The following is a 26,990-nucleotide window of genomic DNA, read 5'->3' as shown; positions in this document are numbered from 1 at the left end:
AAGGAAGGAAGGAAGGATTCCTGAAGTTAGGCTAATGCAAACTGTTTACTCTGAGGACTATAAAGAGAAAAGACTGGCAAAAAAAAAAAAAAAAACCAATGACTAGAGTTTAGAACATCCATGGGATGCTCTGAGGGACCAACGTAAGTTCCACATTTCATAGAAAGAGGAAAAAGAGACATAGGGAGAGAGTATCCGAAGAAATAATATTTTACATTTCTTCAGCCAATGGAATAAAAACATATAAGGAGATTGAAGCTGAGTTCAGGGACTCACACTGTCAGACCCTCAATAATCAAATGTTCCAGCGAGAAAGAGAATCTTGAAAGCAGGGGAGACTTTCTTCGTCACACACAATAAGATTACTAGTCGATCTCTCCCTAGCAACTCTGGAGATCATAAGGCAGTGGGGACCAATATATCCAAAAAGCAGTGCTTCAGAAATGTGGATCAAATTAAGATATTTCTAAATGGACAAAAGCTGGAGAGTTGGCTACCACTGCACCTGACTGGCAAACAATGTACCAGGGAGTCCTTCCAAGTTAAGCAAAGAGACAGGACACAAAACAATACTCAAACGGTTCCATAATGGTGAACATTATTCCATAATGGTTAACCAAGAGACATTATAAACTAATCTACAAGTAAGCATTCTTAGGATTTGGGGTTGCAATGCCATAATTACTCTGCTATGTAATTTAAGAGAGCTAGAGATATTGCGATGTAATAAAGCACTGGTCTACTATGTGCAATATCCCAGGCTTAACGGCTACCATTTAAAACAAGAGAACCTCCATGATATGGGAGACTAACTGACTCCAAGTGGGGAATCCATTTGGATCTACAAAATATCCTTTAGTTTAATACCATTGAACTAGATACTTTAATGTAGTTAAGATGCTGGGTGCACTTGAACATGATTTAAAATAGAAGAAAATTAAAACTTTTTTTAAGGGTAATACAAGCTTCGCTCTAAGAATAAAAATTAGCGTGACATAGGGGCTATCAGAAGCGAGTTCCCTGGTCATCTTCTTGCTTTACCTTCCCATTCCCACAGAAAGAACCAGAGGCCATGAATGATGTGGCAGCTGTGTCTGACAGCTGTTTCTCAGCCTTTATGAACAGAGGTTATGCACAGAAACGTGAACACTTACTCACTTAAAATATGCGATGGACATTTCCCATGCTAATATACATAGACTTACTTTATCTTTTACAGGCCTTACAATTTTCTACTAGTATGGACAGATGCATTTTGCCAACCTCTCCTGCGTAAAACATATTCCTTTATAGTCCTCAAAGCAGAGTTTGTAGACCAAAGATAAACAATAGTCTAAAGAATTAAAATGGCAGCAAACAGCACTTGAGAAAGGTGATTCTACCTGGCTTTCCTAACAACAGCATATGAAAATTGTGTTTTTAAAGAGACAAACACTAGGTACTGAAGACCTTTCAAATTGAGCAGAGCATAAAGCCTCATTATTGTCGTTCTATTTTTTTGATAACTAGACTGCGGGTGTTTTCATATGGTGATGGGCTCTTCGTATTTCCTCTTTTGTGAGCCTCTATCATATAGAAGTCATTCGTTTTTATTGAGTTCTTTCCTCCAGTTTCTATGTCGTTTTTTTTTCTTATCACACTCGGGACTCCTATTCCATGTACCTGTTTTACAGGAGGTGGCTCATGCTTGCTCACATCAACGCGTGGTAAATCAGGCATCCCGAACTTGTCTCTGTAGTACTGTCGGGTGAACGGATCACAGTCATAAATGAAGAAGGTCCTCCCGAGGATGGTGAGTGGCTTCCCCACAATGAAGTCCTTGGCAGTGTACCATTCCAGCACCTCCTGATCAGAGATCTCCAGCACACACTGAGGGAAGTTCTCTAATAGGACATGGGGTTAGAGGGATGAAGGAAAGAACAGAGGAAGAAGGCTTAACACAAGAACTGGATATCCTTGTTTGCTGGCTCTGGCTAAGGGATGAGTACCCACTGATATGTCAAAGGAATAGGTAAGGCTGTATATTTTGATCTTTGACAGAATACACGGATAATATGCCAGATATTTTTTCATACACTCTCCCTTCTCCATTCAGTTAGAGCTATCATCAAAAGCCTCCAAGACCCACAGAATTAATGTGTGGTCATGTAAGACATATAAGAGAGTTGACTCTGGATGGGATCTAAGTCACTTAGTTCTAACTCATCACCCAGTTTTCTACATATCCAACAATTATTAGGGTTTACATGTATATACAGTGCACTGCTAAACTACTGAGACTACACAGTTGATTGTGCAAAATAACTCCTACCTTTGAGTTTGTTGAAATAGACAATAAATAACAACATAGATAATGGGTTCTTCTACACATACACACACACATACACACACACATACACACACACACACACATACACACACACACACACACACACAGCTACCACTGCTATCAGGAGACTATGACATAGCCATACACATGATGTAGGAGCACAGACAATTAATGAGATGATTGCAATAATCCACGCACATAGCAATCACCTCCAAATACTGAATAAATCTTGCATTTTGGAAATAAGTACACTTTTATCAGTGTGTTGTGAGAGCTAAGGGTTAACTTATTTCAGATGGATTTGATGCAGCATGGCCTCTATGAACATCACAAAAGCCAGTGGTGGGGTACCACACTACATAACCACAACCACAGAGCTGGAATGCAAGGAGCCAGAAGCAGGGCAGGTCTCTCCTGACAGGTAATTACTGAGATGGAAAATTAGAAAAAAAGATGGAATTTCTGAAGCATAATAAATAAAGGCTCATTCAGGAACCCTGTCACTTTTCCAACAGATCCATGAAAACATAAAAATTATACACCTTAATAGAGTACCGTGTGACGTTCTGATACATGTATATATTGTGTAGTGATTAAGTCAGGTTAAAATGTATTGATGTGCTTTATTTCTCGATGGTAAAAATAGTCAAAGTGCTTTGTTTTTTTGTGTTTTTTTTACTTTTTCTCCTTCTTTTGTCCTGTTTGAGACAGGGCCTTGTTATGAAGCACAGGTTTTCCTGAACTTGTCGTAATTATCCTGCCTCAGCCTCCTATGGACTAGAACAAGCAAGGTCTGATGTGGCTGTCATAGCTTTTTGAAATATTAGACTTGTGGTCTATAGCCAGGCTGCTATGCAGCAACACTAGTCAACTCCTTCCCATCTCTCCTCTCTCCTTCTCTGTTCGTGTGTGTGTGACATGTGCATGTGTGTGTATGTATGTGTATATATGTGTGTGTGAGTGAGTGATGTGCATGTGTATATATGTGTGAGGTGTGTGTGTTTGTGTGTGTGTGTGTGTGTGTGTGTGATATAGGTGTAGATATTTGAAAGCATGCTTGTAGGTTCACATCAGTGTGTATGCACTACCCATCTGGAGGTCAGGGATCAACATCAGATGTCTTCCTTGGTTGACTAGACTGTTGGGCCAGTGAGTTCTGGGAATCAGCCTATCTTCTCCTCCCGTGCCCCAGGTCTGGGGATATCAATTGGGTAAGCTGTTGTGCCCACCAGGTTTTCTGGGATTTAAACTCAGACTCCAATACTTGCACAGCAAATGTAGTGCAGACTGAGCCATTTCCCCAGCCCCTCCCCACATTACTCTTTCCACCTTCTGATAATTACCATTTGACACCGACTTTCCCAATTATTTTCTCTTGTTTTAAGGCAAAGGTCTCACTACGAAGCTGAGGCTGTCCTTGCATTACTGAGGCCTCCCAAGTACTCTAATTACAGGTGCGTGCCACTGAGCCCCAGCGAGGTCAACTTCATACTCAATGCACAGGTGAGAGCATGTGGTACATTTCCTTCTGTGCACGATTTATGTCACTTAGCAAAACGATCTCCAGTGTCTGTCCATGTTGGCACATATGACAGGGTTTCGCTCTTTGTATGGATGCCTAGTTTCTCATGGTGCATGTACCACATATTCTTTCTCCATGCATTAGTTGATGGACACTTACGTTGTTTCTATTTCTTAGACACACATGTACAGATACTTCCTCTACAGACTAATTTCATTTTCTTTTAACTAACACACACACACACACACACACACACACACACACACACAGAGGACTAAGTGAAGTTCTAGCTTCAACTTTCTGAGGAAGTGCCAGTCTATCTTCTATAATGGCTGTATTAATTTTCACTCCCATCAGCACCTTGTAACTGGAATTACAGATGACCATGAATGCCATTCTGGGTGCTTGGAACTGAACCTAGATCCTCTGAAAGAGCAACTAGTTCTCTTAACTGCTGAACCATCTCTCCTGCCCCCAATAAAGCATTCTTAATGGAGTGAGGTAATATCTTATTGTAGTTGAAATTGAATGATGCTTACTAATTTTGAACACTCATTCATCTAGCTGTTGGCCAAGTGTCTTTTTCAAAAAAAATTGTTTGCATATATTTATTTATTTATTGGGGGGACAACATACCATGGCAAGCATGCAGAGATCAAAGGGCAACTTGTGGGCGACAGCTTGCTCCCTCTACCATGTAGGTCTCAGGGACAAGATTCAGGCCATTAGGCTTGGTGGCAAGAGCCATCTTGTTGGTCCTGTATGACTCTTTTTTTTGATAACTATTCATTTAGATCTATTTTCTTCTTCTTCTTCTTCTTCTTCTTCTTCTTCTTCTTCTTCTTCTTCTTCTTCTTCTTCTTCTTCTTCTTCTTCTTCTTCTTCTTCTTCTTCTTCTTCTTCTTCCTTTTTTATTTTTGGTTTTTCAAAACATGGTTGCTCTGTGAACCAGTCCTGGTTGTTCTGCAACTCCCAACTGCCAAGACCTATTTTCTATTCTTAGCTGGGTCACTTATTGTCTGTATGTGTGTCTGTTTTTGCTATCGAGTATTTTTAGTTCGGTAGGTATTTTGGATATTAATCCCCTATAGAAGTCTAGTGTGCAGATATTTTTTTATTCTATTATATATTGTCTCTTCAAACTTTCTTTCTTTATTTGTAGCAAGAAGCTTTTTAACTTAATAAGTCCCATTGGTATAATTTTGCTTTTGTTTCCTGGGCTTTTGGGATCTTTTTTGTTAAAAAAAAAAAGTTCCTGCGCTTAAGCCATTTTCCCCTCTTTATTTCATGTCTTGCATTTACATCATTACTCTCATTTGAGTTAGTTTTTGTAACTGGTAAAAGTGAGAGTAACCATGTTTTGTTTCCCATCTTAGAGAAAAAGTGTAGCTTTTCCTCATTCAGAATAATGTGATGTTTATTATACGTGATCCATATTGCACTGAAGCAATACACTCTAAATATAATTTGTTTAGTAATTTTATTATGAAAGAATATTGAATCTTATACAACACATTTTCTGCAACTACTGAGATGGTCATGTGGTTTTCATGGAGGACTTAGTACTACCAAGTCAGTCATGGTGTTTGTTATTGGTCTGGTCATTTTAAAAAAAAATTCTTATGTTGATTCTATCTTCGAAAAATTTTCTTTTAGTTTATATTTAAATTTATTCAACACAGAGGTACTGGGACTTATAGTGACAGCCCGGAACACACTCAGGAGGCAGGTGACACAGGTTGAGAGGGCTCTCATCAGCCTGCTTACATAAAAAGTTGTCTTACATTTGAAGTCATTCTCAAGATTCAGTGACTCAAATATGTCCCAAAGCCAAATATTCCCTCCCGTGAGGAACAGCACTATGTGGATGAATGTCAGTTTACAGATCAAGTACATGGGCTTAGATCTGTGGCCTAGGATTATGAAAGTGTAAGAAAAAATGAGAAAAATGTAGGCTAGGACTCCAAGTGCAGCTTGGAAATTAAGGACATTTTTTAATGGAGACAAACGTAGAAAGTGTACTCATCTTAACACCATAGTAGAAGCATATTTCTGGAATAAATATATGCCTGGAATAAATAATAGTGTATACATCAGACTGTGATTCACTAGTCAGTGTCTATATCATCATTCAATTGCCCCTATTTATTCTTTTTTCTTGATTTTTATTGAGCTCTATATTTTTCTCTGCTCCCCTCCCTGCCTTTACCCTCCTGCCTTCAGCCCTCCCTCAGGGTTCCCATGCTCCCAATTTACTCAAGAGATCTTTCCTTTTTCTACTTTCTACTTCCCATGTAGATTAGATCTATGTAAGTCTTAGTGTCCTCACTGTTGTCTACGTTCTCTGGGATTGTGGCTTGTAAACTGGTTTTCTTTGCTTTATGTTTAAAGACCACTTATGAGTGAGTACATGTGATAATTGTCTTTTTGTGTCTGGGTTACCTCAATCAAAATAATGTTCTCTAACTCCATCCATTTTCCTGCAAAATTCAAGATGTCGTTATTTTTTTCTGCTGTGTAGTACTCCATTGTGTAAATGTACCACATTTTTCTTATCCATTCTTTGATCGAGGGAAATTTAGGTTGTTTTCAGGTCCTGGCTAGGACAAACAATGCTGCTATGAACATAGTTGAGCACATGTCCTTATGGCATGATTGAGCATCCTTTGGATATATACCTAAAAGTGGTGTTACTGGGTCTTGAGAAAGGTTATTTCCTAATTTTCTGAGAAATTGCCACACTGACATTCAAAGGGGCTGTACCAGCTTGCATTCCTACCAGCAATGCAGAAGTGTTTCCTTTTCCTCACAACCTCTCCAGCATAAGTTGTCATCAGTGTTTTTGATTTGGCCATTCTTAACAGGTGTAAGATAGAATTTCAGAGTTGTTTTGATTTGCATTTCTCTGATGACTAAGGATGTTGAGCATTTCCTTAAGTGTCTTTCAGCCATTTTAGATTCCTCTGTTGAGAGTTCTCTGTTTAGATCTGTACTGCATTTTTTTTATTGGATTATGTGATCTTTTGGTGTCCAATTTCTAGAGTTCTTTGTATATTTTGGAGATCAGACCTCTGTCTGATGTGGGGTTAGTGAAGCTCTTTTCCTATTCTGTAAGCTGTCGCTTTGTCTTGTTGACCGTGTCCTTTGCTTTACAGAAGCTCTTTAGTTTCAGGAGGTCCCATTTAGTAATTGCTTCTCTCAGTGTCTGTGCTGCTGGAGTTATATTTAGGAAGTAGTCTCCTGTGCCAATGCATTCAAGTGTACTTCCCACTTTCTCTTCTATGAGGTTTAGTGTGGCTGGCTTTATGTTGAGTTTTTTGATCCATTTGGACTTGAGTTTTGTGCATGGTGATAGATATGGGTCTATTTTCATTCTTCTACATGTTGATATCCAGTTATGCAAGCACCACTTGTTAAATATGCTTTCTTTTTTCATTTGATATTTTTTGCTTCTTTGTCAAAAATCAGGTGTTCGAAGGAGTGTGGATTAATATCTGGGTCTTCTATTCAGTTCCATTGGTCCTCCTGTCTGTTCTTATGCTAATACCAGGCTATTTTCAGTACTGTAGCTCTGTAGTAGAGTTTGAAGTCAGGGATCATGATGCCTTCAGAAGTTCTTTTATTGTTCAGGATTGTTTTGGCTATCCTTGGTTTTTTTGCTTTTCCATATGAAGTTGAATATCATTCTTTCGAAGTCTGTGAAGAATTTTGCTGGGATTTTGATTGGCATTGCATTGAATCTGTAGATTGCTTTTGGTAAGAGTGCCAGTTCTACCATGTTAATTCTGCCTACCTAAAGAAAAGTATTGTCTAGGAATCTGTCCATTTTTCTAGATTTTCCAATTTTGGGTGTATAGGTGTTCATAGTAATCTGTAATAAACTTTAAAAGATATTTATTTTCTTTCTGATTGTGTGCATGTGTGTGTGTGTCTGTGGAGAGCAGAGGTGTTGGCCTCTAGAACTGGTGTTATAGGCAGTTGTGAGTCACTCTATATAGACACTGAGAACTTAACCCATGTCCTTTGCAAGCGCAGGGTGCGCTCTCAACTGCTGAGCCATCTTTCTAGGCCTGCAGTGAGCTTTTATACGGCTGTAGTGTCTATTGTAATGTCTCTCTTCTCATCACTGATTTTGAGTCTTCTGTCTCTCTTTCTCCTAGTCCAGCTACAAGACTGTAGGCGGAGACTGCTTGCTTCCTGGCTGCCCAGACCAAAAATGATTATATAAAAACTATATTAATTACAACACTGGTTGGCCAACTAGCTCATGCATATTTCTAGCTAACTCTTACATCTTGAATTAACCCATTTCTATTAATCTATGTATCACCACTAGGTTCGTCGTTTACCGATAAAGTTCTCTGGCAACTGTCTCCTTTGGCGGCTACATGGCGTCTCTCTTGTTCTGCCTTCTTTCTTTCAGCATTCAGTTTAGTTTTCCTGCCTAACTCTATTCTGCCCTGCCACAGGCCAAAGCATCTTCTTTATTAATCAATGATAATAAAACATATTCACAGCATAAGAAGGGAATCCTACATCACAAAGTAGTCATTTTTCTTTGTCTTTTTGGAGAACAAACTATTTTAATTATCTTTCACATTTTTTTCTTTTTATTCATTTCATTTAATTTTTTAAATATTTGTTTATTTATTATGTATACAATATTCTTTCTGCGTGTATGCCTGAAGGCCAGAAGAGGGCACCAGACCTCATTTCGGATGGTTGTGAGCCACCATGTGGTTGCTGGTAATTGAACTCAGGTCCTTCGGAAGAACAGGCAATGCTCTTAACCACTGAGCCATCTGTTCAGCCCCCTCATTTCATTTATTTTTTGCTCTGATCTAGTCTCCCTCCCTTCCCCCTCTTTCTCTCCAATTTATGGGTTGGTTTGCTCCGGTTTTCTAGTTCTCTGGCATACCCTGATTGCTTATTTGAGATCAGGATGAACCAGAGAGTTTACAAAAATGATTTATCATCTCCCCAAGTCTCTACCCAGAGTAAAGACAGGTACAGACACTTCAGCCACAACTCCCACTCTGTATCTAAGCTCTAATGGTTTTTCCTTTCTCTGGGCAGAATCACCACAGAGCAACCAGCTCCAGACTCCTAAACCACAAATATACAGCTCTTTAAATGAATGTGCACCACAGATACTAAGAGTGAGTTTTACTTTATGCAAATGTATCTCATTTTACTCTGTTTTTAAACTACCGAATAATGCTTCATAGGACCTAACCATTTGCTGTTTGTGTAAATCTCATTTATTGCTTCCAATTACTGTATATGAATCACGATATAAAGTAAGCATGGTGGCACACACCTTTAATGCCAGCACTTGCAAGGCAGTGCTGGGTCTACACAGTAAGCTCCATGCCAGCCAAGGTTATGTGGCAAAATGCTTTACCGGCACCCTGGATTTAATCTCCAGCAGCACCAAGACAAACAAGCAAACCTAATAGTAAATGGGTTCAGTTAAGAAGCCTTGCTCTACCTGTCTTTAAAGGAATCACCTGTTGCATTTTTTTCTTCTGTTTTGCTTTTATCTGCTAAGTCATCTCTACTGGAGTGCCCAGGATGCACACCTGGACTAAGGCAATGGAGGAAAGTTGCAGAAAAGAAAAAAATGTTATTAAAAACTTAGGAAAACACTGACAGAGCCAAGAAGAGTGACCACACTGACTACTACCTCCCTAGAAGCCCCAAACCCCAAGTAACAGAGGCTCCACTTAATGAAACTTACTTGCATTCTCCACCAAAATCTTGGGCATGCGCTGGCGGTTCATGAGGAGTGGGAAAGGATCTCTTCCGTTGTTCCGTTCATGGACCTCTCGGATCTCCACTGTGTCATCCATGAGGTAGTAGTGAATGATGTAGTGTCGGCACTCCCCAAACAAGCTATCCGTGTCGTCCCAGATGGCATAGAATCGAAGAACCTTTGAGGAGTCCAAAGTGATGCTTTAAGATTTTAAAACAGAGTCTTAACTTCGCTATGGCAAGTATCTATCAGACAGTGCTAGAACGTAGCTGAATCAAAAAAACAAAACAAAACAAAACAAACCAAGGATAGGAAAATATCCAAAATCATGTAAATCATGTACTACATATTAACATACCAAAAGAATAGCACAAGCTTTCTCAGTTTGTGCCAAGACAGGAGAGCTTACTTTGGCCCCAAATATTAGTCTGGGAAAGAGAAGCTGAATAAAAAGGAAGGGGGAGGCTTGCCTATGAAGGTAATTTATGCATAGTAACAAAGATACATGGTGAATTGTGTGTATAGAACTGGTATGGAAAGAATTTTCATTAATAAACCTATCTTTCTATCTACCAAAACACATCTACTACAGGATGGACAGAATCTTCTAATTTAAGGTAACGGCAGAAAGCCAGGTGTGGTAGTATGCACCTGTAATCTCAGTACGTGGGATGCAGAGGTAGAAAGAACACGAGTTCCAGTCCAACCTGGGGTGGACAGCAAGTCTGAGGCCAGCCTGGGCTATTTAGAGACACTTTGTATTCTGGAAGCAGAATTCCCAGGATTTCTGGGACTTTGAAGTACCTCCGCCCCCATAGCAAGCTCTGAGCCAACCAGAGCTACATAGTGAGACTCTGACTCAATAAAAGAAGCCGAAAGTAAACAAATGAACAAACAAGATCTCAATCCTAAACCTATGGTAACACTGGGTAGAACTTTCTGAAGAAAAAGAAGTTAAGATTGCAGGAAATTAAGGCAAAAATTTCAGAGTAATCCCTATTATTTTTCCTCTTTATCGGTGAATGAAGATTCAGCTCTACTTCCCCACTGTAGTTCACAGGGGTTGGGGCTGCCAATCCGGGCAGAGTGAGAAAACACGTTCAGAGCATTCTGCACTCTAACACTAATGCAGTATTCAGCAGGGATGCATTTCAGATGGGGTTCCTGGGAAATCAAGGAGCATAACTATTTGAATTAACAACTTTATTTCATTTTAAGAGCTATTCAGTACCAGAACATGTAACAGTGTTAAACTTTCCCCCCAGTTCTCCTAAGCCTGCCCAGAGGATTCTGTGAGATTAACTCATCGGGGGTGTAGTGTGCCAGCTGACTTTTATGTCAACTTGACACAAGCTAGAGTCATCAGAGACGAGGGAGCCTCAACGGAGAAAATGTCTCCAAAAGAGCTGAATGTTGGCAAGGCGGTAGAACATCTTCTTAATGAGTGATTGATTCTGGAGGGCCCAGTACACTGTGGATAGTGCCACCCTTGCGCTGGTGGTCCTGGGGTCTATAAGAAAGCAGGTTGACAAGCCATGAGGAACGAAGCCAGTAAACTGCACCCCTCCATGGCTTGTGTCAGCTCCTGATTCCAGGTTCCTACCCAGTTTAGTTCCTGTCCTGACTTCCTTCAGTGATAAACAGTGATGTGGAAGTGTAAGCTGAATAAACCCTTCCTTCTCCAGCTTGCTTTTGGTCATGGTGTTTCTTCACAGCAATCGTAAGCTTAAGTAAGACAGAAAAAAGAGAGGCGGGATTTGAAATGGAAAGAGAGAAGTCGATGTAAGTGGCTCAGGAATTGCTTTTCCAGGTGGACTCATGCCGCAGGCTCCATTACATCTCTAATAATAGAGCTGAGGGCCTGCTAGATGGCCCATCAGGTAAAGGAACTTGCTGCTAAGCCTGACCACCTGAGTTCGAGTCCCAGGACCCACACAACAGAATGAAAAAAATCAGTGTCCAGAAGTTGTCCTCTGACCTTCTCCAGTAGGCTGTGGCACACCAACATACATTTACATATCCCATAATTAATAAAATTTTAAGATAGTAAAAAATAGAAATCTAGGCATTGGTATACTTTTAGTCCTACAGGAAACTACTATGTGCCAATGGTTAGATTATATATATTTTGATATATGATATATATGTATGGCATCAAAACGTCTTCGCAATAAGCACATATCCATACTCAAACAGATGAAAGCCTCCTCTATTAGGTCCCTTACTTGTTTGTCAAAGGTGAGAAATTGCTTCAGTTGGTCAAAGTCTGACGGGGTGATGTATTTACGAACAGGTTCTTTCCGGAGTTCAGTGTAAGGATCGAGAGGCATCTTCTCTGGTGGATTCACTTCAATTCCTTGACTTTCCAAAAATTCCTAAAATTTCAGGATTAATGTCAACATCCTTCTGAAGGTTTTAAATGTCATAAACCAATGGCCTGAAAATAAGTGTGATGGGACGAATGCTTTGCTGACATATTGGGCGTGTCTGAGAGATACCATCTCCAATGGCCCCACTCTACAGTGCAGACAACCACTGATATCTCACTGAGGTCTTCTTTATCGTATGTATGCTAAGCTAGTTGGAAGGCATCATAGTAAGATAACTGGGCATCTTACCTATGAACTTATATCAGTCACGTTAGATGCCTAGGAACAAAATCTTGGCGTTAGTTTAAGACAAGCATCTGGTACCCAAGCATGGTTTCACAAGACATGTGTCTCACTTTTGTTATGGAGGTGAGTGCACCAGGGCCAAATTAAGGTGGAATAATGTTCTTAAACTTTATAATTCACTTAAAATAAGTATGTTATCACTTTTAAAAAAAAACTAAGACAAAGTTGGCATTGTTTTCCTAATGTCTATACTCTGTACTAAAGGTGTGTGTGTGTGTGTGTGTGTGTGCACAGTCACACAAACACTAACCTGCTTAGTGACGTCCCCCTCAAAGCCAGCAGGGTCTTTCCCAATCCACTAATGGATGAAGTAATGAAATGCATCCCACCAGCTAGGGTGCTACTGCGGAGTCCCAGCCCACAATGGATACACCATACCTGGGTGAATCGGTCACAGTTGACAATTCGGAAAGTTTTGCCATAAATTGTGATGTCGATTCCTCGATTGAGGTCTTTCCAGTGGTAATGGTCTCCCACATTATTCTTGGGTAGTCGCTGGCGTTTGATTAGCTTGCCCTGTGGGATCCCGGAGTTCTCCACAACTGGCTCTATGACAGACATGCTGTCATCCTCTAGATAGTAGTAGATGTTCACCTGGCGGATTCGATAGTGCTCCTCGCTTGATATAGGAACATCTTCTTGGAAGTAGGCGCTAAATTTCAGCACCTGCAGTACACAAGAGAAGGGTTTTCATTGTCATCTGAGGAACACAAGCTACAGTCCTTAGAGGAGAACAATATAGGAAAAGTGGAACCCAACCGGCCACAGACCCATGGGACTGCATCTAGAAAAGTGCCCTCCCACGCTCAGAAGCATGTGTACTCTACACAGACCAAAGCCTAGTCTCCGAGGAGTACTCATTTAATGTGAAGTCAGAATGGTTTACAGGGTGCACATTCACAACTAAATTAAAACATATGATGAAAGCATATATTGACATGCTGTGGGATTACTTTCCATTTGGGGTACTTTATTTCATTTAGTGTTTCTGTTCAGAGAGACAAGGCATTAGAATTATGTTTGACATAGCCAAAGGTGTTTACCCAAACCTCTCCTTAAGGGGAGAGTGGAGGAAAATTAAGATCCTTAAATGAAGACATATATGTCTTAATGAGAAAATAAAAGTACAGATTTTTACAAAGTAGAAAATCAAGGTGAGAAGAAAACATAACGGGCTTCTGTTTGGTTGGAAGTGTCACCTCAGTCCTCTGGCGCCCTTTTTCTACAAAGAGTCTGGATTGTTTTGTCAGGGGGCTTCACCCCAGCCCCTGCCACCCATTTTTGGCCATAAAACTTCATTTCAGGCCACCTCCCCTGGGAGTTGCCTCAATCCAAACTCCACTTCCATGAAAGTCCGCCAAACAGTGACCCCCCCTCCCCAGGGAAGGTCAAGACCACTCCTACAGGCTATTTAAACTGCCCCCAGAAAATGGACACGTGGTCTCCTCTTTTCCCTCGCTGGTGGTAGGTCTGGTTCTCCTTTTCCCTCTCTGTGTTTTCTCGGGGGGCCACCTGGGAGCGCTGGCAGCCGTTAAACCTGGGCATCTTTTAATTCAGTCTGATTTGGTCTAATTTGGATTATTGCATCAGCGGAGAGGCTTGTGAGTTGAGAAAATACTTAACAGCTACTACTTAGGAAAGCTATGACTGTAAAGACGAAGTCCTTAAAATTCCAAAGAGAAAGAGGAATAAGACACATTCAGTGGTATATTTAAAGGAAAAGAAAGGAAGAAATGAACAATTTTAAAGTAATATATTGAAACAAATGGAAAAAGAATCCAAAGGAGAACACCACTACAGTAACACATAGAAAACAGGATGCGTTTGCGTCACAGAGTTATGAATACACAAAACATTGAAGTCAGAATTCATCAGCTCACTACTTTTACATAAGAAGAAACCTAGAATCTAGACGGTAACATGGTGGCTTTTTCTAAGGCCATACCTGAGTCAGAGCTGGGACCAAAGCTCTGCTGGACCCATGTTGTGTTCACACACTTCATGTCTTCTTAGATAGGGGCTACAGTGATTCAGAGGAGGAACCCACCCGTAAGGAAAAAGTGGTCAAATCATACTTCAAACTGAGAAGTGTGGAATTTGAGAAATGAGAGAGTTTTAGACTAAGCTGAGAGGGAAAGGGAGCGAGTCTAGACAAGGGTGACCAAGGGCAGGGGAAGGGAACTTGGGAGCATGCATAGTGTGGAGGCTAAGTGCTGGTCCTTCTGAAGAATGGGTCTGCCATAGGGAGCCAGCACAATGGGACAGCAGGAGGAGTCTGACAGGACCAGTGGTGGGGTGTAGGGTGTGGAGTGTGGGGCAGCAGACACCAACTGAGGTACTGAGGAAAACACAGTACTAACCGTACAGAGTGACTTCATAGAAAGGTAAATATGAGGAGAAGACGGCATTAACAGTGTGAGCAGTAAGGTGAAATCTGATCATTATAACCGACATGATAGCGTAAACTGATACTGTAGGGAGTGATTTTAGATGCTGATCTGGGTTGCTTTTTAAAAATACAAGAAGTAGCAAATTCATTTAATTTGTTTTTATACTTGTTTAGTTTACCTTAATGCGTATGACTGTTTACTTGTGTGCCTCCTGAGTCATCTGGCACTGGGGTTACAGATGGTTGTGAGCTACCGTACAGGTCCTGGGGATCAAACCCAGGTCCTCTGCAAGACTTAACTGCTAAGCCATCTCTTTAGCTCCTCAAATTCTTAAGAATATGCATTTTAGCCCCTAACATAAACAATCGATGTAGATTACTCGATCTCCTATCTTCACACATCTACAAATGAACTGCTTCTATAAGAAAATTTTGTAAAAACTTAGAAAGGCTAAATAATGTACATACCTTAGTTCTTGCTTTAGAGCAATTTTATTGTGTTTAGACTCTTATTTTAAGTTTTATTTAATTTATTTATTTATTTGTGTGTGTGTGTGTGTGTGTGTGTGTGTGTGCGCGCGCGCGCGTGCACATGTATGCAAGTATCTGTGGACGCCCAAAGGGCATCAGGGTTCCTAGAACTGAAGTTACTGGCAGTATGGTTGTAAGCCACCAGGGAAGAGCCGGATTGAACCTGTATTCTCAGGAAAAGCAGCCAGTGTTTCTAACAGTGAATTCTCTCTCCAGCCCACTAACTGTTAATTTTAAAAGTTAGTTACCTTGTTCTTACTAAGAATACAGAGTTCTAGACCCCAATAAGGGAGCAACTGAGAATAATGCTAACACAAGAGGCTCTTAAAAGGTGTTAGGATGATACCAGCTGTGCCAGGCAGGATGAGAACTGAGGAACATGTAGAAAGGAGGGGAAAATAATATTTAGATACTCTGTTTAAAAATGTATCTTTTCACTGAATTAATTTTACAGTGGCCTTGGCTCCCGATGGTGTGTTCAAACTTTCTGAGTTTGTAGAGATCATATTGCTTGTTTGAACTTTGAAAATGATAGCAGAAATGAAAGAGAAATACTTGGCTTGGCATCTTACTGAACGTGGGGAGAAAAGGTCAAGCATGAATGCTCAAAATCCAAACGGAGGAAGCAGATCTCGCAGCCCTCAGGGCCGGGTAATGAAGTACAGAGGCTAAGTGTGAAGCACAGCTCACCCAGGGGAGGGTTTCCCACTCTCGGGCGTGGCCTGTGGCTAAGGTCTGGCACTCAGCGAGGGCAGAATTTATAAATACTGACAGTGGAGAGCACCGAGCAGAGCGCTGCAGCCACAGCAGTAGGTGAGGTCTCCTAAGAAGGGAAATTCAAGAATGAGCACAGAAATTTGCAAACGCCTACATCAAGGAAGCAGTGAGACCAGAGAAAGAGCAACCTGATAGACAGGAGGGGGAACCAGGAGAATGAACAATCGTGTGTACAAGCTAAGATAGAGCCTGGGAGGGAGGGAGTGAAACAGGGCCTAGGAGAAGGGCCATGGACGTCTGTCCAAACTCAGCAAACAGGGCATCACTGTTCGTTGTCTCTAAGAAAGCAGTCTGGGGCTCGAGGGTGGGATAAAATTCTCTTCCTAAAGGAGTGCTAGGTAGGAGGGGGTTTGTTGTATTTTTTTTTTTGTGACAATATGAACTTTGCTAGAGAAAAACAGTCACTAGAGTGTTTGAAATAGAAATAACATCAGTGACGAAAGGGTGAATGAATGGATGGACGAATGAATGAGTGAAATCTTGCGAAAAAATAACCAAGAAACAGATGGGGGTATTCTCGGACTATTTTGCACTTCATAGAGTTAGGACTCATTGCTATAGAATAGGAGGGAAGCAAAGAAAATGAACATAGTGCACCATGGATGTGGGATCTGGAATTCAGGCAACTTGTCACTGTATTTGGAAAATATTCTGGGGAAGTCTACAAGGAACTATTTTCTCTAATCTGCTTCCTGCCTTGAGAAAGCCTCTTCCAAGACCCAGTTCCACGGTCTGTGACTAAGGGTTGAGGCATCTGAACAATTTTCTCTCTGAGTACTCAAGGAATTCCGTGGTTTACTGATAACATTTCTGCAAGCGGTCAAGTCTTCGACATCTGAAGTCAAGGGGGACCCTAAAATCCCAGACAATACCTTTTTGTCAAAAGCCACATGCGCAGGGACAAACTCTGCAGGTGGGGCCTGCTTGGGTGGCCCATAAGTTAAGATGGGGGCTTTATTGGCCAGCTCGTCCAGGTCAGCCTGAGACAGCTGGTTGTAGTGGAGATGGTCTCCACCTATCCCGACCGTCGGACGCCGAACCACTGCATAGCCGTTTCTGTAGCCGAGCGTCTGGCTTCTGTGGAATGCTGTTTTCTGAAGAAAAGATGGACACCATTAATAACCCCATACGTATCTTTAAGGGAAACAACTAACTTCCTAAACTATCACAGCTTAAATTCTTGCTTTAAAACATATATTTTAAAATTATGTATGTATGTGCCGATGCCTTCAGATGCGCTGAACCAAGATGGATAGGAGCCCCCGATGTGGGAGCTGAGAATTGAACCCAGGTCCTCTGCAAGAGCCGTTCTTGTTCTTAAACTTTAATGTTTGCTTTTAAGCATCACAAAATGTACATTAAAAGTTTTGCTGCATCAAAGGGTATTTTCTTAAAATAAATTTATTTCTCTTTTTATTTTACATGCTAACTGCAGTTTCCCCTTCCCTTCCCACTCCCTCCTCCCTAAAAGGGCATTTTAAACCAGAACACTTGATCTGGAGCAAGGAGAGAAGGAGAAGCCTCCCAAGGTTGAGATAAAACAGCCCTGCTCTGGGATGTCAGGCTCACCTCACCTCTACTGCACCATTCATCTGTACTGCAATATATTTTTATTTTTGCTAATCTTGCCTTTCCTCTTCTCTTGGTGGTCATGAACCATAGCCTGAGAAGATCTGGTTTTCTGAATTTTAATTTTACCTCCAGCAACAGCCCTTCTCATTATATCTCAGCCCTCCTTATTATATCTCAGCCTTTCTTATTATATCTCAGCCCTTCTCATTATATCTCAGCCCTTCTTATTATATCACAGCGCTTCTTGTTATACCACAGCCTTTCTTATTATATTGACACTAATACATTTCGTGGAGGTCTGTGGGGAGCGGCTTGCCAGCATATATGTAAACATTCAGTATTCCTGCCTTTCATTTTTTAAAAGACACGTCCCAAAATTATGAGAAAGAATGATGTGCTTGAAGCTGGTCACAATAGTGACACATATATGTGTTTATATATGTTGGAAACAATCTAAATGACAAAAAGAAGAAGGGAAACGATGTAAATTTCACTCATTGGATTACTATGCAGGAATTAAAGTAGTTTTAAATATGATGCAGCAACTTGGTGAAGTAGTCATAATTTATTAAAACAAAAAAGAAACCCAATCCTAGGACACTGGCAGACCAGGATTGGGCCAACGACCTGACTCAGAGTCTGCAATCTTTACAGAACCGGAACCGGAGTGGGACTGAACCAGCTACCTAGGACACAGAGAGAACAAGCAAAAGCCAGGAGCAAACACAGGCCCTGGACATGGGCGAATCAGGATTGAGTCAGCGGCCAGATTCAGAGTCAACAATCTCCACCAGAAATGGTACAGGGGAGTAACTGCTGAGCCAGTGAGCCAGAGCCAGAGACTACTGAGGGTCTGGACATGAATCTGGGACCTTCAAGGGAGTAGACCTAAGCTAACACTTCGGTGGGTCTGGATGAGAATCTAGGACCTCTCAGGAACTAGCCCAGGGCCAGAACCTCTGTCAGTCTGGGCATGAGTGAACCTGGGTCCTCCAGGGAATAGACAGGAACCAGCAGGAACCAGAGATCTCTGCAGGACCAGGCATGAGTCTGGGACCTTAGAGAGAGTAGGCCTGAGCCAGGACCTCTGTGGGTTCGGGCACTGGTCTGGGACATCAAAGGGAATAGGCAGGATCCTGGAACCCCTGCACGTGCAAGCACCAGTCTGGGACCTCTGAGGAAGTAAGCAGGTCCTCTGCAGGTTCGGGCACACCCGAGCCTGGGACCTCCGAGGCAGTAGATGGAAACCAGAAACATTTCCAGGTTCAGTTCCAACCCAGGGACTTCTGCAGGAGAAAATTCAAACCAGAACTTATAGATGTAGGTCAAAGCCAGTAACCTAGGCCAAAGTTGCCCTGAGGCAAGGAACTCCATCTTGGGCAACAAATTCCACAGGAGTGGAACTCACTCCTAGAACAGAGTGGGCCTGAGGAATCAAGCTCCACAGGGAGCAGAAGACAGGAGTAAATCTAGTCCTGGGAGCCAACCCAGTCCCAGAACACTGGCGGATCAGCGACCAGATCCAGACTCGGCGATCTCCATCAGAACAGGTCCAACTCCAAGCCAGGGACTTCTGTAGGAGGAGATCCAGATGAGGATTTACAGAAACAGATCAAAACCAGCAATCTAGGACAAAGTAGGCCTGAGAGAGCAAACTCCAAGGGAGCAGACAAAGCATAGGATCACTGAGCAATCTCCAGAAACAGGAATAACCAATGGGGTAACTAGAACTGTGACACGCACTATACCACGAGGAACAACCATCTGAGCTTGGGATTCACTGGCACCTAGAAGATTATTCAACAGAATCTCAGGCAGCCCCAACCACACCTATTAGAGGAAAAGACGAATAGAAAAGGTAAGATCACACACTACACCACAAAGAGCAACACAACACCAGTAAAACCTAAAGACCCTACAACAGCAAGACCTGAACAACCAAATATGGATGGACCAGAAGAAAATGACCTAAAAAATAACCTCAAGAGAATGTTTGAAATTCTTAAAGATGAAATGAGAAATTACCTTAAAGAAATGGAGGAAAAAACAACAAAAAAATTGTTAAGCAAGTCACTTAAAGAAAACCAAGAAAAAGAAATCAAACATATAAAACAAACTATTCAGGACTTGAAAACTGAGATAGAAACAATAAAGAAAGCACATGCTGAAGGAATTATAGAAACAGAAATCATGAGAAAACGATCAAGAACCACAAATGCAAGCATGGAATGCAAGAAATGGAAGAGAGAATCTCAAGCACTGAAGATACAATAGAGGAAATAGACTCATCAGATAAAGAAAACATTAAATCTAACAAAAGCTTAACCCAAAATATCCAAGAAATATGGGACACCATAAAAAAGGCCAAATCATAGAATAATAGGTATAGAAGAAGAAGAAGTTCACTGAAAGGCACAGAAAATTTATTTAACAAAATCATAGAAGAAAACTTTCCCTACCTAAAGAAAAATATGCCTATGACGATACAAGAAGCTTACAGAACACCAAATAGACTGGATCCAAAAAACAAAACAAAACAAAAAAAACCTCCTTTTGCCACATAATAATCAAAACACTAAACATAAAGAGTAAAGAAAGAATATTAAGAGCTGCAAAGGAAAAAGGCCAAGTAACATATAAAGGTAGAACTATCAGAATTACACCTGACTTCTAATTGGAGAAAATGAAATCCAGAAGGTCATGGTCAAGCATTATGCAGACATTAAGAGACCACGGATGCCAGCCCAGACTACTATACCCAGCAAAACTGTCGATCACCATAGAAGGACAAAACAAGATATTCCATGACAAATCTAGATTTCACCAATACCTAGCCAGAAACCCAGCCCTACACAAAATACTAGAAGGAAAACTCCAACCTAAGGAAGATGGCTATACCAACAAAAACATAGACAATTGATGATCTCATTACAGCAAATCCCAAAGAATAATAAATGCACAATTTAACATCACCAACAATGAAAACTAAATTAACAGGAGATAGCAACCACTTGTCATTAATATCCCTTAATGTAAATAGACTCAACTCACCTATAAAAAGGCACAGGGTAACAGGGTGGATATGAAACCAGAATCCATCCTTCTTCTGCATACAAGAAACTCCTCTCAACCTCAAAGACAGACATCGTCTCAGAGTAAAGGGTTGGGAAAAAAATATATCAATCAAATGGACCTAAGAAACAAGCAGGTGTAGCTATCCTAATATCTAACATGCTAAAATAGGCTTCAAGCTACAATCAGTCAAAAGAGACAAAGAAGGGTGCTGAGGAGATGGCTCAGAGGTTAAGAGCACTGCCTGCTCTTCCAAAAGGTCCTGAGTTCAATTCCCAGCAACCACATGGTGACTCACAACCATCTGTAATGAGACCTGGTGCCCTCTTCTGGCCTGCAGGCATACATGCAGACAGAATACTGTATACACAATAAATAAATAAATAAATAAATAAATAAATAAATAAATAAATGAATGACAAAGACGGTCATTTCATATTAGTCACAGGAAAAATCCATCAAAAGGAAATTTCAATACTGAACATCTATGCCCCAAATACAAGGGCACCTTCATATGTCAAAGAAACACTTCTAAAGGCTTAAATCATATATTAAACCCCACACACTAATAGTGGGAGACTTCAACACTCCCCTCTCAACACTGGACAGGTCAATCAGACAAAAAATAAACAGAGAAATAAGAGAACTAACAGATGTTATGACTCAAATGGACTTAACAGACATCTATAGAATATTCCACCTAAACAGAAAAGAATATACCTTCTTCTCAGCATCCGAATATCAGTCCACACATCTTCCAACACCTGATCTTTGATAAAGAAGCAAAAAATATCAAATGAAAAAAGAAAGCATATTTAACAAGTGGTACTGGCATAACTGGATATCAACATGTAGAAGAATGAAAACAGACACATATCTATCACCATGCACAAAACTCAAGTCCAAATGGATCAAAGACCACAACATAAAGCCAGCCACACCGAACCTTACAGAAGAGAAAGTGGGAAGTACATTTGAACGCATTGGCACAGGAGACTACTTCCTAAATATAACCCCAGTAGCACAGACACTGAGAGAAACAATTACTAAATAGGACCTCCTGAAACTGAAAAGCTTCTGTAAAGCAAAGGACATGGTCAACAAGACAAAACGACAGTCTACAGAATAGGAAAAGATCTTCACTAACCCCACATCAGACAGAGGTCTGATCTCCAAAATATACAAAGAACTCAAGAAATTGGACACTAAACGATCACATAATCCAATAAAAAAAAATGCAATACAGATCTAAACAGAGAACTCTCAACAGAGGAATCTAAAATGGCTGAAAGACACTTAAGGAAATGCTCAACATCCTTAGTCATCAGAGAAATGCAAATCAAAACAACTCTGGGATTCCATTTTATACCTGTAAGAATTGCCAAGATCAAAAACATTGATGACAACTTATGCTGGAGAGGCTGTGGGGTAAAGGAAACACTCCTGCATTGCTGGTGGGAGTGCAAGCTGGTACAGGCCCTTTGAATGTCAGTGTGGCGATTTCTCAGAAAATCAGGAAACAACCTTCCTCAAGACCCAGTAATACCACTTTTGGTATTTGCTATATCTAAAGGATGCTCAATTGTGCCACAAGGACATGTGCTTAACTATGTTCATAGCAACATTGTTTGTCCTAGCCAGAACCAGGAAACAACCTAGATGCCCCTCGATCAAAGAATGAATAAGGAAAATGTGGTACATTTACACAATGGAGTACTACACAGCAGAAAAAAATAACAACATCTTGAATTTTGCAGGAAAATGGATGGGGCTAGAAAATATAATTTTGAATGAGGTAACCCAGACACAGAAAGACAGTTATCACATGTACTCACTCATAAGTGGTTTTTAAACATAAAGCAAAGAAAGCCAACCTACAAACCACAATCCCAGAGAACTTAGACAACAATGCAGACACTAAGAGAGACTTACATAGATCTAATCTACATGGGAAGTAGAAAGTAGAAAAAGACAAGATCTCCTGAGTAAATTGAGAGCATGGGGATCTTGGGGGAGGATTGAAGGGAGGAGCAGAGAGGCAGGGAGGGGAGCAGAGAAAAAATGTAGAGCTCAATAAATATCAAAAGAGAATGTTGATCCTCCGTTAAAATTGAAACAAATGCTGAGAGCATTTCAGAGCTGGGGTTGGGGTATAGCTCGGTGGATAGTGTTTTCCTGTCACTTGCAAAGTTCTGGCTTTGGGGATCTGACTGTAATCTTAGCACTCAGGATAAGTTCAAGATCACCCCAGGCTATATAGCAAGTTTGAAGCCAACTTGGGCTACATGAGACCCAGTCTCAAAATAAATGAGTAAGTAAAAAAATGTTAAACTATGTCAAGAGGAAACCAAGCTCCCATTACAGCTGGGCTTTGATCCGGGGCATTTTTATTTTGGTGGTAGTGGTGGCAGCATGTTTTTCTCTGAGTGTGTGTGTGTGTGTGTGTGTGTGTGTGTGTGTGTGTGTGCGCGGTGTGCACATGTCTGCTTGCAGGTATGTGGCATACATGTGACAGACGTACATTGACATGAGGAGGCTGCATAATATAAGGGCCAGCCTAGCTAACCAGCTTGTTTGTGGTCTAGTGATTCGAATTCCACTCCTCACATGTGAGCAGCAGGCCCTTCCTCCTCTGAGCCACTGTCCCAGCCTGGTTCATGCTTTCTTTTTAAGCTGTTACTGTGCTGTCTGATTTGGATTTGGTGTTGCTTGGAGACAGGGACTGGCTATGTAACCCAGGCTAGACTCAAATTGGCCATCGTTATGGCTTAGCTTCCTGAAAGCCGTGATCAAGGATGTGTGCCACCACATTGGACTTTTTTAAAAATTTAATTCCATTCAAAGTGAATTTAAAATATCCGAGGAAAGAAATAAAATACAATCTGAATAAGGACCCTTCATGTTGGCATGCCTTTGAACCGAGCATTTCTGGAGGCTGAGGCAGGTGGTTTTCAAGTTCAAGGCCCCTCTGGGTTGCATACAAGATACAACAAGCAAGCCCCCCCCCACCCCAAACACACACACAGCCTGAAAATGAGTTATATATTATATACAATATATGCAATGTTAAGAATGTTAAACACAGGCTAGGGAGAGAGAAAGCACCAAGTGGTCCATGAGGTTGAGGTAAGTGAGATGAGAGAAATACAAAGCAGAAAGGAGGAAGATGGGCATGCAACTACAAGAAAACCAAGATGAGCTGGGGAGGGAGTCAATTCTAGAGAAGGTTGAAGCTAGAGAGAAAAGTGACTCTTAACTCAGAAGCCCGGAGACCTGAGGGAATGACCCATCAGGAACGAGTGCGTGGGAAGGGGGTTGCAGGACAGCAATCTTGAGGATTCAGATGAGGTTGCTGGGGAGAGGAGGTCGGAGAGGATGAAAGCAGAGAGGCGCTGAGGAGGGTAAGAATGAATCTGGGGAGAAGCGATGGCCTGGGGTAATGGGGCCAGAAGGCGGGTAGGTGAGGTAGGAAAGTAAGAACAGGCAGCGAGGACCCATAAGGTGTGTGGACTACCAAGAGACCGAGCAAAGCCCGCAGAAGCTGGTATGCAGGAGGGCGGTGGAGCCTGAGTGATGGAGGAGAGCGGAGGCGCGCGGAGTGGAGAACCCTTCCGACTGGCCCTCACCGTGGAGTCCGTAAAGGACGAGCCCGGGAGAAAGGGCAGGCCGTGCACCGGGTTAGTCACCATCGCAGCCCTGCAGCAGCCGCCACGGTTGCCTTCTGCCGCTCGGGTTACCCTGGCAACAAACAGCATCCGCGGGCCTCTCCAGACTCCATGGTAACGCCAAACACTACGCCAGGGAGCGAAGAGGCGCGCGGAGGGGGCGGGGGGGCGGGCCGGCGCGGGGGAGAGGTCTGCGCGTGCGCGTAGGACCCCTGAGGCTCCTGGTCACTGAACGTGGCTAATGGGTGTGACAGAGGCGGCTCCGCCTCTTCCTTCCCCACCCCTTCCCTTCTTCCTCTGCACCCACTTAGTGGCTCCCTGGGGATGCAACCAAGGAGCGACTTAATGTGCGCGGCTGAAGAAGGCTGGTGTCCTCAGGCCTTGGCTCGTGCAGTGAGGTCACGTTCTTTTACGGAGGAGAAGTTCCTTCTCGCTCCACGTAGTCCTCCCAAGAGCTCAGGAACTCTTTCCCAACTCTGGGAAAGAGCTGCCGTCCTAGTTCACACCCGACGTAAGTAGTTGCTCCCCAGTGAAAGGGCTAATTACTTCAAACTCAGGGGACGGGTCGTGAATTAGATTATAATTGACTGCATTTCTGTTGCTCAGACGTGATTTCGACCCCCCCCTCCCCTACCTGCCGCATGTGCACTTCCTCAACCTTTCCCCAGCTTCCTGGTTCCCTCTCAGATGTCCGTTTCTCGCTACTTGTGCCTGCACGCTGTGTGCTGAGGTCTCAGAACTGTCCTTAGTATCTGTTGACTACAGAACAGGATAGTGGCCATGCCAGTCCTGCTGTGTAGCTACCGCCCAGTGATAAATCAGAACCACGGAGGAGAGCACCTTAAAGAGAGAGACCGAGTCACAAGAAAGAAGCAATTAAGGGCAGTGAGATACTGCTGAGTACGGCACTTTCTGGGCAACTTAATGGTCGTATTCCTGAAACATCATCAGGAAAAGAAAAAAAATCAAGAATCCATCAGCACTGAGAGCTTAAAAGTAAAAAACGAAGCCAAGATTCCCAGGGTTTGGATTCGTCGTGTCTCAAGTTTTCTCAGGAGTCTGGTCTTCAAAACATGTGTTTCTGACCTATGAATTTAGAGACATGATAGAGTAGTAAGCCTGATGGAGAAGATACAACTTAGCATCATGGGTCACTTGCTGCCACCAGCAGTTCGGATGGCAACTGTATTGGGCTTCTCTAGAACAGAACTGATGGGATGAATTCACACACACACACACGCATGCACACACACACATGATTTATTAGAGTATCTTATAGTCCGTGGTTCAACGTCTAACAATGGCTGTCTATCAACAGAAGATCCAAGAATTTAGTAGCTGTTCAGTTCTTAAGACTGAATATCTCAGCTAGTCTTCGGTGTATGTGAAACTCCCAAAGAAGTAGGCTCTAATGCTAGTGAAGAAATGGTCTTGCTAGCGAGAGTGAGACCAAGCAGGCAGAGAGAGCAAGCTTCCTTCTTCCATGTCCTTAATGTAGGCTTCCAGCAGAAGGTGTGACCCAGATTTAAGGTGGATCTTCCTACCTCAGAGATCCAGATTAGAAGTGGGTCTTCCCACTTCAAATGATTTAATTAAGAAAGACCCTTCACAGGTGTAGCCAGCCACTTGCACTTAGTTACTTCTAGAAGTAGTCAAGTTGACAAGAAAGACTAGCCATCACAACAGCTTTGCTTTTATGGGTGCTTACCACAGCAAGTCTTCCTGTGGGTTTCACTAACTGGCATGGAGCTGCAGGGGCTAGGATAAGAATACAGGAAGTGGTAACTACAGCCATCACTGCTATTACACCTACCCATCAAAATTCCCATCTAGTAACTCTTCATTTCTCCTTACTACTGTTTCTTATTCTTGCCTGTCGGCAGTCTCTTGTCTTCCTCCTCCTCCTCTCCTTCTTCTCCTTTTCTTGTTCTTTTTAAGACAGGGTCTCATTATGTCCCCCTTGCTGGTCTCCTGGAACTCTCTATGAAGACCAGACTCACAGAGCTGTGCCTGTCTCTGCCTCCTAGTGCTGGGATTAAAGGTGTGCACTGTACCTAGCATCAGTGGCACCTCCTCTTCTTCTTGGGACAGTCTGGGTTGTGTGTGCCACCATACCCAGCTCTTGTCCCTTAAAAAAAAATCCTTTCTCACTTACTTTTCTTATATTCATTAGCTTAATTAGGACTCCCCAGGATTTAATTAGAGCCCTCCAGGAGCTGATTAACATCACAGCAGTTACTGCAAACTTTAAAAGCCCCTGCTATGGCACTGTATCTGAGACACTGACTAGGATGGTGACTGGGAGAATTAGTCATGTTGGTAAATGCAGCTCTTCAGTTTTCCACTCCTCTGTACCTCTCTGCTGCTGTGTAGCCAGCATTGCTGGGAACTGACTCAGTGTGAGAAACTTAAGCTATACACTGTGGCCCACTGTGTATCATTTGAATGTAATGGGCCCCCATAACTCAAAGGGTGTGGTAGTTTGAATGTAATTGTCCCCATAATCTCATAGAGAGTGGCACTATTAGGATGTGTGGATTTGTTGGAGTGGGTATAGCCTTGTTGGAGGAAGTGTGTCACTGTGGGGGTGGGCTTTGAGGTTTCCTATGTTCAGGATACTGCCCAGTGTCTCAGTCAACTTGATGCTGCCTGCAAGATGTGGGACTCTCAGATACTTGCCCAGCACTATGTCTGCTTGAATGC

The 26,990-nt window shown here is 42.1% G+C and overlaps 1 protein-coding gene and 1 long non-coding RNA gene across 2 annotated transcripts in view; one reads left to right on the top strand and one right to left on the bottom strand.

The window, feature by feature from the left end:
• Positions 1–24,416, bottom strand: part of Efhc1 (EF-hand domain containing 1) — a 43,762-nt gene extending 19,346 nt beyond the window's left edge. Inside the window, exons 1-6 of the mRNA XM_087898014.1 lie at positions 24,249–24,416; positions 16,851–17,072; positions 12,660–12,947; positions 11,832–11,981; positions 9,592–9,784; positions 1,663–1,883 (exon numbers count right to left, since the gene is read on the bottom strand). Coding sequence (XP_087754140.1) covers positions 1,663–1,883; positions 9,592–9,784; positions 11,832–11,981; positions 12,660–12,947; positions 16,851–17,072; positions 24,249–24,377 — 1,203 coding nt within the window. The 5' untranslated portion in view covers positions 24,378–24,416. The remainder of the gene's footprint in view (positions 1–1,662; positions 1,884–9,591; positions 9,785–11,831; positions 11,982–12,659; positions 12,948–16,850; positions 17,073–24,248) is intronic.
• A 153-nt stretch (positions 24,417–24,569) lies between these two features.
• Positions 24,570–26,990, top strand: part of LOC146890732 (uncharacterized) — a 57,615-nt gene continuing 55,194 nt past the window's right edge. The window contains exon 1 of the long non-coding RNA XR_014998255.2: positions 24,570–24,798. This is a non-coding gene — a long non-coding RNA (uncharacterized LOC146890732). The remainder of the gene's footprint in view (positions 24,799–26,990) is intronic.

Source organism: Myodes glareolus, chromosome 18 (assembly GCF_982192425.1).
Source record: "Myodes glareolus chromosome 18, mMyoGla1.1, whole genome shotgun sequence".
NCBI lineage: Eukaryota > Metazoa > Chordata > Mammalia > Rodentia > Cricetidae > Myodes > Myodes glareolus.
Note: the sequence above shows the minus strand (reverse complement) of the source record. Positions and strands in the feature narration are given on the sequence as shown.